The sequence below is a fragment of the Thunnus thynnus genome, chromosome 14 (assembly GCF_963924715.1).
Source record: "Thunnus thynnus chromosome 14, fThuThy2.1, whole genome shotgun sequence".
Taxonomy (NCBI): Eukaryota; Metazoa; Chordata; class Actinopteri; order Scombriformes; family Scombridae; genus Thunnus; species Thunnus thynnus.
The window spans coordinates 986,180-1,005,366 of NC_089530.1; the positions used below are offsets into that span (position 1 = coordinate 986,180).

Consider the following 19,187-nt stretch of genomic DNA (forward strand, 5'->3'; position numbering starts at 1 on the left):
GGAGAAGCACTGATTCAGTGATCGTTCAGTAAACGTTCAGTAAACGTTGTGTACCATTAGGTTGGGCGAGTTCAAAGTTGTGAAAACATACCCCCGTTTTCACAGGTAATTTGTTAGTCTGTTCCTCCCGCCGCAGAAAATAATGGATTAATCCTGGAAGGCTATTTATGTAGCACTTTTCTCCTTATGAAAGTAACACGGCGATTATTGGACCAATGAGAATTTGGTCGGATGAGATCATATTGACCAACTAATCGACCAGTTGACCAGGAGACTACAGCCCTACCCTATACAAAATGTGCAATCCTTTTTCCTTTAGCACTTCCTTTGCTTTATAAAGGAAAGCAATTGATTTAGATATTTTTGTTTTTACAAAATGTATATGTGATTTCCAACACAGATTATTGTCAATAATAACCCCTTTCTATTTCTGTTTTATCAATTAATATTCAACATCAGTGTTCCCCTTTCAGCTTTCAAAAATAATTAACTTAGTCTTTAGAAGATTCAGTGATAATTTATTCACATCAAAACATTTTTTTTTCCACAATTTTCATTTTGTTTTCAACAAGGTTCAAAACATTTTGCCCTGAGCAAGATAGATTGGTGTCATCTGCAAGTAATGCACACTTAAACAAATTTGACACCATACCAAGGTCATTAATATACAAAACAAACAACTTTGGTCCTAAAATTGAGCCCTGTGGAACTCTGCACTGCACTTGTAATAATTTTTAATAAGTCAGTGTTGTTTAAATGAACAATGTTAGGGCTGGGACATTCACAATTCAATTTGATTCCCATTCCGATTCTTGGTGTCACGATTTGTATCAGAATAGATTCTTGATTCAAAACTGATTCTCGATCAAATGATAGAAAATCAGGCCCTATTTTCACTCCAGTACACAGTGTGCCAAACTATCCACTGGTGTCCTCAGTCTACTGAAATGCAATATGAAACATAACTAGCAGTTAAGATAAATGATCTTGATGAAGTTCACTGTCAGAGAGAGAAAAGTGTGTGAGAGTATGCAGTTTTTTGATTTTAAAAAGGTTAACTGCATTCATTTGGAAGCATCTCATAGTCTTCTGCCTGTATGAGAATAATGAAATGAAAGTGTAATTTACTGACCAACATCACTGGCTAAATGTCTCGAACAGGGCCATGTTCTTCATGTGGTGTAACTAATTCAGGCTCACATGCTGTTATCAGACTAAAATAATCCCTGCAAAATGAGTAGAGAGTTGAAACCATGATCACTATTCATATAATTGGCTGGGTGCTGATCATGTGATTGCTGTTACATGAGGTAGGTGTGTTCGGAACCCTCCCAGCATACACTGGGACATTAGATTCATGGACATTCAAGTCTCATTTTATGTGTGTTCCTGCATTGTTACTGCTCATGTTACCAGTGAATGTGGTTAGACTGCCAGTGATGTTGCTACGAAAATTAAAACCTTATAAAGCATCTTAAAAAACTGTTTTAATTGAATAAACATGTTTTAGTAAAGTGAGTCCAAGCAAGTTTTAGTGTTCAAATGATCCCCATTGAAATGTCATATTAAAAGGACACATGTCCTGGCTCCATTGATCTTCTAGTAAAAATAGTAGTATTTTAGTTGCGTTTATGTCAATAACCTTCATGTTCCTATCTAAAATCATAATTATATCAACATTCTTTCGTTATAAATCTGGGAAAGACTTTTGTATCTGAAAATGAGTTCAAGTTTGGGCCACCCACTGTCAATAAGCTGCACTTTAGCAGGTTTGAGCTTAAGGACTTGTTGCTATGACAACAGTTCCAGATGAATTGTAAGACAGCTTCAAAGAACCAAAAAATCCAGAATCATGTCAAATCGTCAACATTCTGATCTGAATAACATAGTTAAGCAGGTATTAAGAACAGGACCCAGATCATGGTAGACTATTTCCAGAAGTGAAGAACTGAAGAAGCCTTTTCGATGAGAGACGTCCAGTTGCCTTTGACTCTCTTGAAAAAGGTGAAAAATCAAAGATTGTTTGAGTCAAATCAAACTATTAGTTAGAAGAAGGCCCAGTCTATAAATACATTAACCCACAGTTAATGTACTTTTTAGGCATCATTATTTAACCCTCTTTCTGGTTAAAGGGACTGTTCTGTAACCCTTCTCAAAGGTAAATTTGACCTTAAGTCAACACTTAATGGTGTGATATTGTTTTGGTTTCAAGCTCTAATAATACCAAGTACAACATCAAATATTGCACAACAACTCTGCCTTTTGGTTTGTTCTGAATGAGAAACCAGACTGTCTGTTAAATGGTAAATAAATTGCGCTTATATAGTGCCTTCCTAGTCTTCTGACCACTCAAAGCACTTTACACTGCATGCCAACATTCACCCATTCGAACACACATTCATACACTGATGGCACTGATGGCTACTATGCAAGGTGCCAACCTGCTCATCAGCATTCACACATACCCACACAAATGGCACAGCGGGAGCAATCTGGAGCAATTTGGTGTTCAATTTGTTGTTCTGTATCTTGCCCAAGGACACTGAGGAGCCAGGAATCAAACCACTGATCTTCCGATTAGTGGATGACCTGCTCTACCTCCTGAGCCACAGCTGCCCCTTAGCCACAGTCACCTCTTAACTCAATTCAAACCAGGGACACTTTAATTCCTGTAGCCAGGGGAATGAAAGTGTTGTCTATTTGTGTTATTAGTGTGTGAGCTGATGACTAAGAGCGTGACTACATGTCAAACTGAGAATAGTGAGAAGATGGCGGCTGTTCAATGGGTGTTCTGCAGGCTCAAGTGCAGCACAAGGAGAGAGAGATGTATTTTCAGATTGCACCTCTGGCTTTGAACATGACACTGAAGTATTTTAGAGGAAAGAAGAAGTTGGAGAAAAAGACGTTATATTACTCAGTTGCACAACTTACGGATAAAGACACTAGCATTGAAAACACATGAACAACTTAGTCACTTTAGTAAAAACAATATTAAAAAGGCACAGAGGTGAAAAAAATAATATACCTTTGTGTGATCATTGCAATTTCTTATAAAATGCACAGAAAGGTGTTGTGAAATTAGTGATATTTAACTGGAGTTGATGGAAGAAATAATTCCTACAAAACAAATGATTGCTACATGCTCAATATTAAATAGCAGGCAGTGCAATAGACTCTTCCACTCAACAGGACCATTGCTGATATACTATCCTAAATCTATGCAACAAGCTTGTTGCAGTTTCACATCAATGCTAGGAGTGTGTACTAGCTACGCTCCGAAAAAGATGTGGCAACATTGTCTTGATACAAGGGAAGTATACTCCATGGCGCAACAAACTGTCGTTGAAAGTCCCCTGAAAGTGTTTTACTGTAGTGTCAGAAGTACATTTCTACATCACTGCAGCAGAGAAATTAAACCATTCGAGGTCAGTAAAAACAAGTTTTTCAAGGGGTGTTAAGTTACTCTTTAAATGCAAATGCAGCCCTTCTTGTATGACATGTGCAGACAGGTGACAAATTAAAGGAAAAAACTGGTCCAGGTCTGAATGCTTGACCCCTACAGTGAGGGGATCTGGTGGCTCTGTTATGCTGTGGGCAGTATTTTTCTGGGATGGTTTGGGTCCACTCATCCCCTTAGAGGGAAGGGTCACTGCAAATCAATACAAAGTTGTTCTGAGTCATCACCTTTATCCTGTGATGAAACATTTCTATCCTGATGGGAGTGGACTCTTCTAGGATGACAACGCCCAAATTCACAGGGCATGAGGGGTCACTGAATGGTTTGATGAGTAATTAAAATGATGTGAATCATATGCTATGGCCTTCGCAGTCACCAGATCTAAACCCAGTTGAACACCTATGGGAGATTTTGGACTGACATGTTGGACAGCGCTCTCCACCATCACCATCAAAACACCAAATGAGGGAATATCTTTGGAAGAATGGTGTTCATACCTCCAGAAGAGTTCCAGACACTTGTAGAATCAATGCCAAGGCACACTGAAGCTGTTCTGGCTGTACGTGGTGGTCTAACACCTAAGACACTTTATATTGGTTTTCCCTTTAATTTGTCACCTGTCTGTATGTGGTACCTGTACGTATGGTATGTCTCATTGGTACATTGGTTTGAAGCAACAAGCATGTTGCAGTTCCTTAACTCTGTAAAATATCAGGGGTGGCCAAAAGTCTGCTGGTGTAAAGTCTATGGTATGAACCATGAGATACTAAATATAATAATATTCTAACCAATTTAATATCTGAATCAAATTCAAAATATTAAGTTGTCAAAAGTTGTTGAAAGTTGTTAAAAGCATACATATTTAATATAGCTTACCGATTTCCAAGAATGTTTTCTTGTTGTGATTATGACATGTTTTAACTGTTCCCTATTCAGGTTACAAAAATCTGTATCCAGAAAGTGGTTTCACCAGTGTATCAGGGTACTCCATTCACAGCTGTGTATAATGGACTAAACACAGTGAGTTATAAATGTAAATGCTGTGTTCCACTTTTTAAAAGCCTGCACACTGGACACGCCATGTGTGCACATGAATAATGTTTACATGTTTCAAATGGAGACGCCAGCAGGTTGGTCAATAGAAGGAAAAGTTGGTCTCATGTCCTGTCCTCTCCAAACATTTAGATGAGCCATCTGCCTCTATAAATAGAATAAGAGGAATGTCAATGAGAGAGAGAAGGACAAAAAGAGGAAAGATGGAAAGGATGGATAATAGAAAGAGAATGAGATAAGCAGAAGAGATTAAAGTTTAAAAGAGACAGGATATTTGAGGAGGATAATCAAGATAAAAAGAAAAGATTTGAGAGAAGTGTGTGATTTGACTTGAGTTCCCCTTTCACATGTGTAAAACCCTAACCCCTAACCAGATGTCCTGATTCTGAGTCCCCAGGAGTGCTCCATATTCATAGTTTTTTCTTTTTTTAAAGATTTTTTAAAAATTTTTTGCCTTCATTGGGTAGCAAAGTGGCAGACAGGAAACAAGGGGAGAGAGATGGTGTAGTGTAGTCCAATGAAGAAGCAATCCTTATTTCAACTGGCTTTATTGTCCATCTCTCATTCCTGTACGCTTTCTTCTCTGTCATTCTCCCACTCACCCTCTAAATCAGGTAATCCAGTTATTTGATTTGATTTATTAATAGGGACAGTGTGCAGTTTTAAACATTAAAGATGCACTGCACCAGAGTTAGCTCGAAGCTAAATTGCATCCGTAGTGCCCCACAATCATACAACATACAACAGCACAACAACAAACAGTACAAAGCAAAAAAACAAAAAAACAAAAAAACCCAAACAAAAGCAAACCAAAAACCATACCAAAACAAAAAAAACAAAACAAAAAACACACAGAACACACCATACAAAACACAAAATACAAAGCTACACACAACAGCACATCACATACACCCACAATGTTAATCAGAAACTAACAATGCAAACTAGACTCAGTTATTTTAAGTTTGAATGTATTGATAGAACTACAGTTCCTCATATCATCAGGTAGGGCATTCCACTGACTTGTGGCTTTCACAGAGAAAGCTGACTGCCCAAATGTAGTGTGATGAAATGGTATGGTACAATCTTGTATAAAGGATATTCTGGAGGATCTAATAGAACTTACTGAGCGAGTGTACACAAAGTCACATAGTGGAGGAGAGGCCAAACCATTTCAAATTTTATAAACTAGGCACAAATTTGAGAATAATCTAAAATTGTCAAAGCTCAGTAAAATGTATTTCTCCAGTACCCTACAGTGATGGAAATGCACTTTTAGAGTTTGTCCAGAGTTTTTAGAGTTTGTTTGTATAAGGACTCAAGAGGTTTTATGGCTGTTTCTCCAGCCTGCCCCCAACATGTGATGCAATAAGACATATGGGAAAGAATCACAGCATGCATAAATATCTTGGCTGCGTCTAAAGAGAAACAGTTTCTAATATGTCTAAAATTTCCCAAGTTGTACTTTATGGTTTTAACTGTTTTTTTTTAACATGTTTCTTAAAGTTCAAATTTGGATCCAGTGTCACACCAAGATATTTAAAATCAGTAACTATGTCAATTTTTTCACCGTTGATGAAAATAACAGCATTAGGAGGTTGTACCGTGGTTTTAGAGAAAAACATACATTTTGTCTTGTTTACATTTAGACTCAGACATGATTGATCAAGTTAATGTGTGATCCTTTCCAATGCAATTGTTAGCTTAGCAGCAGCTAACTCTGCTGCTTTTGCATGTGTGTGCACAACGGTATCATCTGCATACATTTGTAGTTCTACATCATGACACTGTTTAGGGAGATCATTAATATATAGGCTAAAGAATAGGGGACCTAACACTGACCCTTGTGGAACACCCATTGTGCACTTTGTGTTACTGGACAGTGTGTCACAAACTTTAACACATTGTATCCTATTGGATAAATATAAAGACATCCATGCCAGTGCTCTAGATGAGAAGTTAAATTTAGAGGGTTTCAATATTAAAACATCACGATTGACTATATTGAATGCTTTATGCAGATCTAAAAATACAGCACCAACTACTCCTCCTTTGTCAAGTCTCGATTTAATTTGCTCTATTAAGTGCAAGGTAGCAGTTTCAGTGGAATGATTTGCTCTAAAACCAAATTGCATACAGTGTAGACCAAAATTGCTTGTTTTAAGAAATGTTGTCAGTTGTTTAATGACAACTTTCTCAGCAACCTTTGAGAGTACTGGCAATATACTTATTGGTCTGTAGTTACTGGCTTCAAGGCGGTCTCCAGATTTAAAAATAATGATAAAAATGATAAAAACAAGATTTAGCTTCTCTTAGCACTTGGATAACTTTGTTCCTTAAACCTTTATAAATCAGCATGTCAGTGTCTCTTCTAGTTTTAATTGCCTTCCTTAGTGTAGCATCTCTAGATTTCATTAGTTTCCACAAATTTTCATTAAACCACAGTAAATTGTTTTTATTTTTAGATTTTATCTGTATCCTCACATTAAATCTTTCCCTCACAGAGTTGATTCTGTGAGTAAAAGTATCACAGCCATAGTCCAGATCATCAGAGGATAGTACATCATCCCAGTTCAAGCTGTTAATTTCATTGATAAATTCTTCTTGCTTAGCTCCGGGTATGCACTGAAGGATCATTGTCTTAGTTGCTGTGGTCTTAAATCAACTTTTAGTCAGTTTTCTTGCACATAGGGTTAGGTTATGATCTGATAAGCCAGTGACTAAATTATAACTTTTAGTTATTCTCTCTGCTTTGTTAGTACATATCAGATCAGTTTGTGTACTGGAGCATTTTGCAATCCTAGTTGGGCCTTTCACTAGTTGTTCTAGTTGGAATTTCTCTGTGATCATTTTTAGTTTTTTCCTCTTAGTTTTATCCTCCCAGTTCACATTAAAACCACCCATAATTAATAATTCTTTGTTGAGATTGCACTCTTTCAAGACTTTCAACTGTGAGTTAATCATAGACAGTGTCATCTGCAGAAGGAGGTCTATGGATACCTATGATGTTAAAAGACATTTGTTGGGATAACATTATTTTTATCCCAACATATGATAAAGTGTTACCTGCATTGTAAACCACACGTTCACATTTGATGTTGTCTCACATAAAAAAGCACCTCTATCTCCTCTTCCATCAGGTCTATCTCTTCTAAAACATTGGTATCCGGGCACTGTGAACACACTGGCAGGAGTTGTTTGTTTCAACCATGTTTCAGTCAGACAGAGAAAGTCCAGATTTGAGTCAGACACAAGATGAGTTAGCTAATTGCTCTTTGTAGTAATGCTTCTGATGTTAAAATGTCCACTGAATAGCCCCCTCGGTTTCAGCTTCGGGTTCCATAAGACTTTTGCATGATTGACAGTTTGGAAGGTTTTGATTAACCTCTGCCTCCTCACTGCAGGGTTTCGACACACAGTGGTGTCAGCAGCAGGTTTTGTGAGAGAGACACTGGACCTATCAAGGTTTCCACAGCCTGGTAGTGAAAAGTTATTCATTGGGACATCATGCCTCATGTTAACAAAGTTTAGTCTGTTAAAGGAGAAGCCTGGCTCAGGAAGTTGCTGCTCGTTCATCACTGGCACCAGAGGAGTCCCAGACACACTTGGGCACAAATCACCATTGCAGCACTCCAGGGGTCATTGGTCCAGGATTTAGCTGAACATCTCCGGAGAGCAGGATCAGCATGAAGAGGAGACCTGCTATTCTCCAAAATGGGGTGGCAGATGACCAGTCCACTGGATCGGTGATTCACTCTAGTACCTGGGCTTGTCCGTGCTGCAGGACAGAGGAATAGATTGCAAAATATCCCACTAAATTATGATGAAAACTCACTGTAGGGGCGTCAACTGGCCATGAGCCATCATTTGTCCCAAGCTCAATCACTTGGTGTCCCAGTTGTTTTCCATCAGTGTTGATTGCTCTGGCCAGACAGACATGTACAGGCAATACAGCAATGAGTACCAACAGTAGTCCAAAAAGCACTCCATGAAACACAGCCCAGGTGTTTTTGCTGATGTAACACTGCTTTGAACTTGACGCAGTTTTTGACAGGCATGCTCTGTGGTACAATAAACGGCCTCGGGTGACAGTCCTACGTAGCAATCCCATCCATTTCCCCTTGTTAGAATTAAAGTTATCATTACTTAAACATCAGTTCAACATAAATCTTTCAACCTTATGACAAATGAAATGTCTTGTTTTGGTTCTTTTTCACATTCTCAAACAAACATATTTGAATATTTCTCTTAAACTTAATTTGAATATTCTTAAACCAACTTATGTCAAACCTGTTTCAAAATCAATCTGTAATATCAATCTTGTAATATCCACCACTTCTTGGTGGGTCTCATGCACAACTTTCAGTACTTGTTTCACTTCCTGCTTTGGTAACACAATCCTGTGTCCTCTTAGTATCAGTCCATCATATGTCGTATCGGAACAGCACAGAGACTCCCAAACGCTATTGATATCCGAATGAATGGATATTTGGCGTTATTTTTGGCATTAAAAATTTTTTTTTTGGCCTCACAGGGGTTCTTGTTGTTATAATTATAGGAGAAACACTGGTCCAGTATACATTCAGTATACATTGAGTACAGTTAGACCATAGACTGTATAAAAGACCATAGACTGTATAAAAATATGGACGTAGTCACTGTGACGTCACCCATTGGATTCTGAAGAGCGGTTTTGAAACTCAAAGTGAGCCGCTGCGGCTGTCGCCATCTTGGCAGTGCGTGACTCTGCCTAACTCCCGGCCCATCCAAAATGGGCAAAGAGGCGGGTCGAATGGCTGAAACAAGCCACCTAGCGGGTGGCAGACCTGTCACTCCGAGTAGCCATGTCCTTCATTATGCATAACTTTACGGCTTAATAAAATTTAAACAGGTGAGTTATAAAAAAAATTCATCCCCCATACAGTTGTCATAAAAGGGGAAATTAGCTATAGAGAGCAAAACCGTTTTTTGTACCAGGCTGTAAGCATGTTTATTTCTGCTGTTAAGTTGGGCATTTTAACATGGGGGTCTATGGGGATTGACTTGCTTTTAGAGCCTCAAGAGGCCATTTGAGGAACTGCAGTTCTTGGCACTTCCGCATTGGCTTCATTTTTCAGCCTCGGAGGTTGCCGCTTGAGTTAGACCCAGCAGTCTCCATTAGGTTGGGCAAGTTCAAAATTGTAAAAACAATGGGGGTGGGGGGCTACCCCCGTTTTCACAGGTAATTTGTTAGTCTGTTCCTCCCGCTGCAGGAAATAATGGATTAATCCTGGAAGGCTATTGATGTAGCACTTTTCTCCTTATGAAAGTAACACAGAGATTATTCGACCAATGAGAATTTGGTCGGACGAGAGCATAATGACCAGCTAATTGACCAGTCGACCAGGAGACTACAGCCCTAGTTCCATCAGTGTATGAATGTGTGTGAATGGGTGAATGTGGCACGTAGTGTGAAAGTGCTTTGAGTTGTCGGAAGACTAGAAAGGCGCTATACAAGTACAGTCCATTTACCATGTACCATTTACCATTTACCTGCAGAACAGTCGCTCTACACTGATATAACAGCTTCTAGGGGTGGGGGAAAAATTTGAATCTAAGATGCATCCCGATACGGATGTGGACAATTCTGCATTGATTCACAAACGTCAAAAAACAATGTTTTAAATGTTACTTAATAACATGGTATTGACAGAATGAAAAGGCGAAACTCAACTGTGAGGGCAGTGCAGCACCTGGAGAGTCTACAGCACACACACGCTAGAGTTCATCTTCACAAAAGACAGCAGTTGCAACAAGCACTTTATGATTTAATGAGTAAATAATTACCTTTGTGAGACGAACATAAAGTATATTGTGAACTTTCTATGCTGTCACTCAAAGACTAACGTTAGTGGAGCGGTGAACAGCTATGAACCTGAACCTGTGACAGCTAACGGTGCAGCAGAGAGGAAGCTCTCCACTGCTGGATCTATAACGCTAATAACACAGCAGAACACTCCACCTCCCCCTTAGTTTGTTATTCTCATACAGGCAGAGGACTATAAGATGCTTTCATATTAATTGGTTAATTAATTAATTAATGCAGCCAACTTTTTAAAATAAAAAGGCTGAGGACCATTTATCTTATCTGCCAGTTATGTTTCATACTGTATTTCAGTGGACTACGGACACCAATGAATGGTTTGGCACACAGCATGCTGGAGCAAGAGAATTGAAATTGCACTTCATAAACTTGGGGGACTCACAAGAGACAGATTGAGCAAAAGAATGTTCAAAATCAAAGTAGCAGAAGCCAAGATATTCTAACTTTAGCTCAAGCTCCTCCACAGCCTCAGAAGACATTATACAACTGCTTTCACAGCCTGAGCAGTATTCATATTATGTCTCATGCAAGAACATTTTCATACACTTTTCCAAACTTATTTCTGTGAGGTTTGTCTGAACAAGTGTTCTAATCGAATTCAACAAACTTTCATTTGAGATTTTATCATTAGTATAAACAACACCCCCAAACTGCTATATAAATCAGTGGATTGTCCATTTCATGATATCATGCTACTGGTGACAATAGTGGGTGTTCAGACCACGGATTTGTTGCTGCCACTCAGCCTTGCTGACAGTTTTTCCCAGTGGCCACTCGTGGTAGTGCAGCAAAAAAATCACCTGCAGCCCAAAAAGCATTTTCACCACTGACCACCATTATAAAAGAGGCGTGTGTAAAACAGTTGACAGGACACCTCCAACTGCAAACAGTTGGAGGTGTCCTCAGTTGTTACTCTTTCTTTATGGCGTTTTAGTCCACGAAGGTTTTATATTTATAAAACTATCCTAGAGCCTAGAAAAGCAATTTTAAAGTTTGTGATGTCATCCCAATATAAAGTCTATGGGCTGAGTGGGAACTCAGGAGAAACTCTACTCCGCATATTCAGTGGGCCACACAACGATGAAGCAAACCCAAAAGCTAGAAGACTTTTTTGGCTTATGGACCAGGTGAGGCAACTGTGCAGTGTCAACACAGTGGTCTGATTTGAAGTGAATGAGGAGTTTTTGATGCAGGGCTGATGTCTGTCTGAACACATCTAAAGTGTGTAACTATGTGGTTGATGTGTGTGTTTGTGTGTTGCAGGATAATGGGGAGGACTCTCATCGTATCTCTCCCAGTCCTGTGGTCCATGTAAGGGGTCTGTGTGAGGCTGTGGTGGAAGCAGACCTGATAGATGCCCTGGAGAAGTTTGGACCCATATGGTGAGACAGCACCCGCCGTTTAAGAGTCACCAGTTCACCCTACCTGGGTTATAGCTAAGCCAGTCATCAGTTATTACCTAAGATGTGTTACATGTTACGACGTGTCAGAAAGTCTTTCAGCTGCAGACTATGTAACGCTATATGTACATAGCCATGACCCAAGGCGGATTTTTACGCTTCAAGTCTGTCATTTTACACACATAACTACAATGATTGTGTATTGGGCCCTGAGCACTTCCAAAACATGGGTGAATGACACTTAACACTGTGCCTGTATAGACACACAGGCAAATGCTAGCTGCCGCTGCTGCTCTGCTAACATGCTGCTTTTATTATGACTTCTGTGTAGACATGCCATATCGGCTTTATCAGGCCATACAGACCAGGGACGTGCAGAGGATGTTGGGCAGAGGCCCAAATTCATAAAAGACGATTTTTGCAAATAACTAAATAAATATATGACTGGAATGACTACTTTTGCAGCACTGTTAAAGGGATATTAAAATGTATGTATTTAAAACAAACCCATGACTGAGGTTGGTTCAAACACTGCTACATGACATTCATCCATTCATGATACATGCAAAGAAATGAAGTGTATTTTAGTAAATTCTCCTCACATGTTAACCAGCCCAACTCTTACCTATCCCTCTGACTGACATCCTCACTTGCAGAAGCTCAGCTTAATACTGCTGACACTTCCTCTGGCTGCATGGCTGCCTCTCTCGCCTCCATAATTGTCTCTTACCACCTCTCCATAGAAGGCATAATTGCTTCAATAATAACGGGCAATAAGAAGATGCTGATATTGTATGGCTAAGACACTATCACTATGTGCCAACAAATTAGTTTAATATAATTCACATATCACATCATGAGGCTTGGAAGACATCATGCATTAAGCCATAATTCTAAGAAGTAAAAATCCTTCAAAGCTTTACATAAGGTGTATTAGACACTGGTTATAAAAGATTTTAACAGTTAATATTCCTTCACCCCTTCCTTCCCTCCCTCCAAAAGTACTGAAAAAAGTGCTTGAACTTAATTATTTGCCTAAATATATAATGAGATGTAGTAAACAGTTAACATTCAACTTTAATGTAATAATTATTAATTAATTATTATTGTAATAATTAATAACACAAACACAATGACAACATCATTGCTGACTATAGTTAATTCAGATCAACTAGACACTAGAAACTCAGATTAATTTAGCTGACATTGAATGCACCTCATTGGCTGCTTGTTGCAGAAAGGAGGAAATGTCCTTAATTACGTCATGTCTCTTAAGCGTATCAGATCATCGTTATTTTGTAGCTTGTGGGGGATGAAGATGCATACCTTTTTCACAACTTTATAACTAACTCAAACAACTTGGGAGAAACCTGTCGCAAGAGTTATGACAGTATCCATACCCGTTTTGCATCGGATGTGCAATGACAATAGTCCCCCCAAACCTTATAGATGTAAGCAGAGTTTATGCTAGACTTTTTTTGACGGCCATTAATATGCCAGAATTCCAGCCATGTAGAACAACTACCGGACATATGTTTAAATAGCCATATAATAGCCTATATTTAAACAGCAAAAAAACACAAACACGATGATGACATGATCCAACTAATGTATTTTATTAAAGGTAGTCAGCAGAATGAACTCTTCACAAACTTTGCCAACTGAGCATATAGGCTACAAACAATAAAATAAATAACAAATAGCCTTGCTACTGTTAATCAAATGCAGCCTTGTGGGCAGCCTGCTGCTGCAGCTGCGCCACCACCTCCACCTGCTGCAGTCTCCCCGACCGCTTCTCACTGGGGCCTCATAATGATCAATAACATATTATTTAATTGTGGAGCTCCGGACTGGTCTGTTTGTTTCACTGTGCCAGTGCTGGATGTAACATTACCTGAGAGAAAATGGTAAGACTTTTAGGAAGCGCAGGACTGTTGCTGAAGAGTGCACCAGCTTTTGACTGTCGTGCCACGCACTCAGTGAATCTTTTAATGTCTTCACAGCGGAGGCAAAACAAACTTTTGCACATTATAAGTTTATATTTAAGTTGTCTTGGCAACATATTTTATAGGTCACCCAATATTAGACTATTTAATATGCTATTAATTCAGTTCATTTATTTGACATATATCCCACTGGACATTTTGTCCCCACGTGATACCGGCAAAAAGCCGGCATATACCAGCTAACGTAAACCCTGCATATGAGGTACTGAGCATATTGCTGTGTCACGGTGGATGTAGCAGGAATAACAGGAATTAATTCATTTATATATTTATTTAAAAAACACCCAAGAAAATGGGCACTTCATCTCTAAGAGGCCAAACAGGCAGGTGCTCAAGCCCCCTTTGAGGTCTATCTATGCACCATGCCTCCCAAGTTCTGTCTGCAGGCCACTATAACAGCATCTCTTGATACACATGCAGAGACAAGCTAAGTCAAGGTAGTTAGCCCAGTATCACAGACAAAGTCTCAGTGAGTGAGAAGGATACTCACAGAGCCTAGTATCTCTTACTTACCTATATCATCAATAAAATCACCAATCCTCAACCAAAAAGCTAAAATTGGAGTGTGGAACTTTTGTCTTCCCCCTCTGGCAGTGAGAGTAAAGAGGGGGGCTCAGCTGTGATTGCCCGAGTACAAAGATGTTACTAGGACGAGGGGAGGACATTTCTCTTCATTTGATAATGTTAAAAGTAAAGTAAGACTTTTCTGTTGGCTTCCCCACTCATTTTTAAAAAGAGAGAGAGAGAGAGAGAGAGCTGAGAGCACCAGCAAGTGAGAAAGAGCAGCTGTGGTCAAGCGAGCTAGGGAGTGAATGAAGAGAGGGACTGGTGATAGCAAGAAAGCTGGTGAATCACATCAATAAAATGTTATTTTCTAATTGTTTCACAGCAGTTATGTTCTAAAGCACAAATAAACCACCCACCCCCCCCACCCTGCACCCACACCTCTCTGCTCAACCCTGCTGCGGTATACTGCAACACCTGAATACCTCCTGACACAGGCATGCAGCGCACTCTCATGCGCACTCTGAATGACAGGCACACAGAAAGGGCAAGTAAATACGGATATGTTTTGATGGTCTACAGGCCCAAAGATGTACTTTTTTGACGTCCCACCGGGATTAGTCCCAGTATGCCGGATACAACATACTGTTGTGGCTGATAAATTGTTTTGAGTATCACACAAACCTGCAAAATGACTCGTTTCATCATCAGAATTTGATCCATTCGATTCAATGACATTTGGAAAGTCTAGAAGAGCCGTACGATAAATGGCCAAACAGCCAGCGCGGGAATGAGATTTACAATCTCCATATACTGTGAAATACAGAGAGATTTATCTGGTGGTGATAGGCTCCATCAGCATTGTGTGTTATATGTGAAAGTTCCACACTGCAAGTTTAATTATAAAAAGGATACATACAAATTATAAGTTGAATGATACATTTCTGAGTTTCCCATAAGCCCCTCATTCCCTCATTAGCATAATCAATAGTTTAACTTTTTTCATACTGTACATGTGGTATCTTTTTAAGAGTTAATAGCAAACACTCTAACATGTTGAATTGTACAAATGAAGTAAAGAGAAAACTACATGCAGCCACAGATACTAAGGGATTTAGTGTAATAAGGCACAGTAGCTTTAGTGTAAAGATAGTTACAGATGCTGAATAATTCAAGGAAACATTTTGTGATAGCCAGTTTCCACTCTAAACAACTCCTTCTCTATTATTTACACTCCCTACATGGTGCAGTATTCATTAACTCATTCACCTGAACAGAGCTACAGAAAACAGCATACTGTTGAAGACACACACACACACACACACACACACACACACACACACAAAGACTAGTTTTATCTCATTTCACTGATATGGCAGTTTCTTTAAAGGCCTTCCTGTTCACATTGTTTTTTATTTTAATACTTTTGTCTCTAATGAACATAAGGTAGTAAACCTCTTTAGTTCCTTATCAGGCTTGGGAAGTCCTTGGTTCAAAGTAGACAACAGCACACAAACTACCCATTTCTGTTCTGCTGTTTTGAGAATTAAGTAGTGAGGATGAAATGTTGTTGACAAAGAGTGGAAGATCTGCAATATGGCTGGCTGGTTGATGTGTCCAGTGAAAGGAATTTTGTACGAACAGCATGTGTATGTCCTGTGTTTATGTTTGTGTGTCTGCAGTTATGTGATGATGATGCCATTCAAACGTCAAGCCCTGGTGGAGTTCTCTGCAGTGGAGAGTGCTGACCGCTGTGTGTCCTGTGGAGCCAAGGAGCCTGTATACATTGCAGGTTTGAGTCCTGATGAGATTGATTTAAAGAATAACACAGGCTTGTATGTAGCATATGTGTTAATATTGTTAACCATCTGTTCATCAGGCCAACAGGCGTATTTTAATTATTCCACATCTAAGAGAATCACCAGGCCGACCAATGCTGACAACCCCAACAGTGGCAACAAGGTCCTCCTGTTGTCCATACAGAACCCTCTCTACCCTATAACCACGGTGAACACACACGCACACACACACACAAAACCATGTGCACGTAACCAAGCCATTTCTATCATTGGTGGAAATTGTTTATATGAAACCACTTATTAAAGGGGACCTATTATGCTCATTTCCAGCTCTATATTTTATTCTGTGACCACTAGAGTAGCTTTGCATTATTCACGCATTGTGTGTTAGTAGGCACATCAGAGACCCAAATATATATACACAAGCACTGAAAAAGTGGGTTTTTCATAATATGGCCCTTTTTCAAAAACATTTAAAAAGTATGCAGCATGTATATCATAGTTTTGGTCTTTTTGCATATTCAGCTAAGTCACAAAGAATCTATGATGATATGATCACTTAATCTGAAACAGTGACCCTTTTGAAAGAATATTGTATAGTTTGGTCCCAGCAGTATCCTACTAAAAACATAAACAGTACTTTGTGTTGGAACCTCTCATGAAGTATGTTTGCATTGTCTGGGATAGAGTGAATCACAGATTTACTGAATGTCTAACAGTTATTTGAATGTGTAGTCTAGGAAAGAATCTATCAGATGCCAAAAAAGACCCCTGAAGATCAATCAACACTGAGTTCTAATTCTCTCTCACCAGCTACAGTACCTACATGTATACAGTATTCATGAAATGCATAATGGCCTGAGGCTTGCACATCATGCAGGTTAAGACACACTGCAGCTTTAGAAAGTTTTGGATTGTGTCTAATGTTGATTTTTTTTTCATTCCAGGATGTTTTGTACACAGTGTGTAACCCCATTGGCAGTGTGTTGAGGATCGTCATCTTTAAGCGAAATGGAATCCAGGCCATGGTGGAGTATCCTTATTGCATGTGTGAGCGTATGTCTTTACATGCTTTGTGTATTTGTGTGTTGGAATGTACAGTGTCCTCTCCTTAACCTGCCTCCTCCAGGTTTGAGTCAGTTCAGTGTGCCCAGAAGGCCAAGGCTGCACTGAACGGAGCTGACATCTATGCTGGTTGCTGCACTCTCAAGATTGAATATGCCAGAGTAAGAGACACAAAACACACCAGAAGTCACAAACCTGCCTTCATTCTGTAATGTTGATGTTGGCACTGATGTGCTGCAATTGCAGGGTTTCCTCTAGGAAATTGTAGAAATAAATCGAATTCTAGATTTTTGAACAGGAATAACCTGTGAACAGTGCATTACAGAAATTGAGACAAGTGTAAACAGCACCTAAGTTTTCAGTTGAAATGCTAGAGAAATGGTGTGACCTTGGCAATGTTCTCTAAGTGGTAAAAAGAACACTTTGTTCACATTCAGGTTTTTAAAGCAGGTCTGGGTGTTATATAAATACTGTGAAAGTATCAAAACGCTCAGTCCAGGGAGAAGTGCACATAGTCCGTATTCAGAAACTTCCATAAGGTTGTGATGTCGTGACTATACACTCAGCGTTTGCCTTGGAGGGGCGGCCTGCCCCTCCAAAGGGATCCCATCCTCCTGAAAGAAACAAAATAAGTTTATTTATTGACCTAATTTATATTGCTTCATTCCAGCTCAGTGTAAGAGTCTCTATTGCGTTTTGCTGTCATTTATGTTGGCGCTAGTTTCTCTCCTCTCCTCTGCTCTTTGCTCCCGAGGGTAGGGCTTAGCCCCACCACACACGCACAAAGCAAAGCAGAGGAGAGGGAGATAGCGGAGAAAACACTGTGCAGTTGTTGGATGTCATATAGCAAATTTGTTATTGCACAGCCTTCTAAAGGTTGGATAACACTATCTTCAACGATAGCCATCGGTTAGTCTTTCCCAGAGCCCTGATTTTACCTAGCTACAAGCCAGGCTACAATCCGTTACCTGTGGTTGGCCTGGGCATGCGGGACCTTGGGACCTTTAAATAACTGTCTAAGACCCCCAGATTCTTAGCCAGTTGTAGTGTGGACAGAATGCGCAGTAAGATGTGAAATGAGGTTTTTTTCTGGTTTGGCCTGTTCCATGATAATCTAAACATCAGTTTTGTCCTTATTTTACTGAAGACAGTTTTAAGCCATCTACTCAGCATTTTCTGAAATGCAAGTTACAAGATTGTGGGCAGGGTTCAGATCATCAGGTGAAGCAGAGATGTAGCGCTATGTGTCATCTGCATAAGACACACAGCTGCTTGTAGATGATAGAGCCTAGCAGCATGTACGGACAGATATTAATGGGGCCCAACACTGAATCTTGGGGTACACCACAATAAATATGTAGTGTCACAAAGAGAGCAGAGCAGGTGGACCCAATGCAGAAGACAGCAGGCAGATGGGATCAAATGTAGAATATTTATTGAAAAAACTCAAGGAACTGGGACATGGGCACAAGCTTAACTGATCAGATGACTCGACAAAGGCTTAACTGAAAACTAGCCTTAAATACACAAGGAATGATTGCAAACAGAACACAGGTGAGTGAAATGAGACATAGGTAAAACACATAAGGTAATCAACAAAGGTGGGAAAATACAGGAAATAAAGGTCACAAAACACAAGGAGAAAACATTTCAAAATAAAACAGGAACTAAACTAAAAATCCAAACTCAAACAGAAAGTCCTGGCAGGATGTGACACCTTGGGGGAGACCCCTAGAGATTTTTACTGGTACCCAGTTGTTGGGCCTTGGCTGCAGGTTTGGCTATCAGCAATAATTAATGATTGTCAATGATAATTATTAATTATTACAATCAATAGAAATTATTTAGTAGAATTAATAATAACAGGGCATGTGTAAGATTTGATGCCAGGTTAAGAGAGATATTAGTCAGTTTGCAGCCAAAATATGTTAGTTGCTGGATATAGCTAACTCCCATACTATGAGTGCATGTGTGAAACATAAGCTTCACACAACTATTCAATAGCTTAACAATGGAAATGCATCACAACAATAAACCTCA

At 39.4% G+C, this 19,187-nt stretch overlaps 1 protein-coding gene across 1 annotated transcript in view; it reads left to right on the plus strand.

Annotated features, from left to right (window-relative positions):
- LOC137196572 (heterogeneous nuclear ribonucleoprotein L-like) overlaps positions 1 to 19,187 on the plus strand; it is a 62,028-nt gene that overhangs the window by 15,690 nt on the left and 27,151 nt on the right. Inside the window, exons 2-6 of the mRNA XM_067609257.1 lie at positions 11,637 to 11,755; positions 15,966 to 16,075; positions 16,163 to 16,290; positions 17,030 to 17,115; positions 17,212 to 17,308. Of these exons, the coding sequence (XP_067465358.1) occupies positions 11,637 to 11,755; positions 15,966 to 16,075; positions 16,163 to 16,290; positions 17,030 to 17,115; positions 17,212 to 17,308 (540 nt within the window). The remainder of the gene's footprint in view (positions 1 to 11,636; positions 11,756 to 15,965; positions 16,076 to 16,162; positions 16,291 to 17,029; positions 17,116 to 17,211; positions 17,309 to 19,187) is intronic.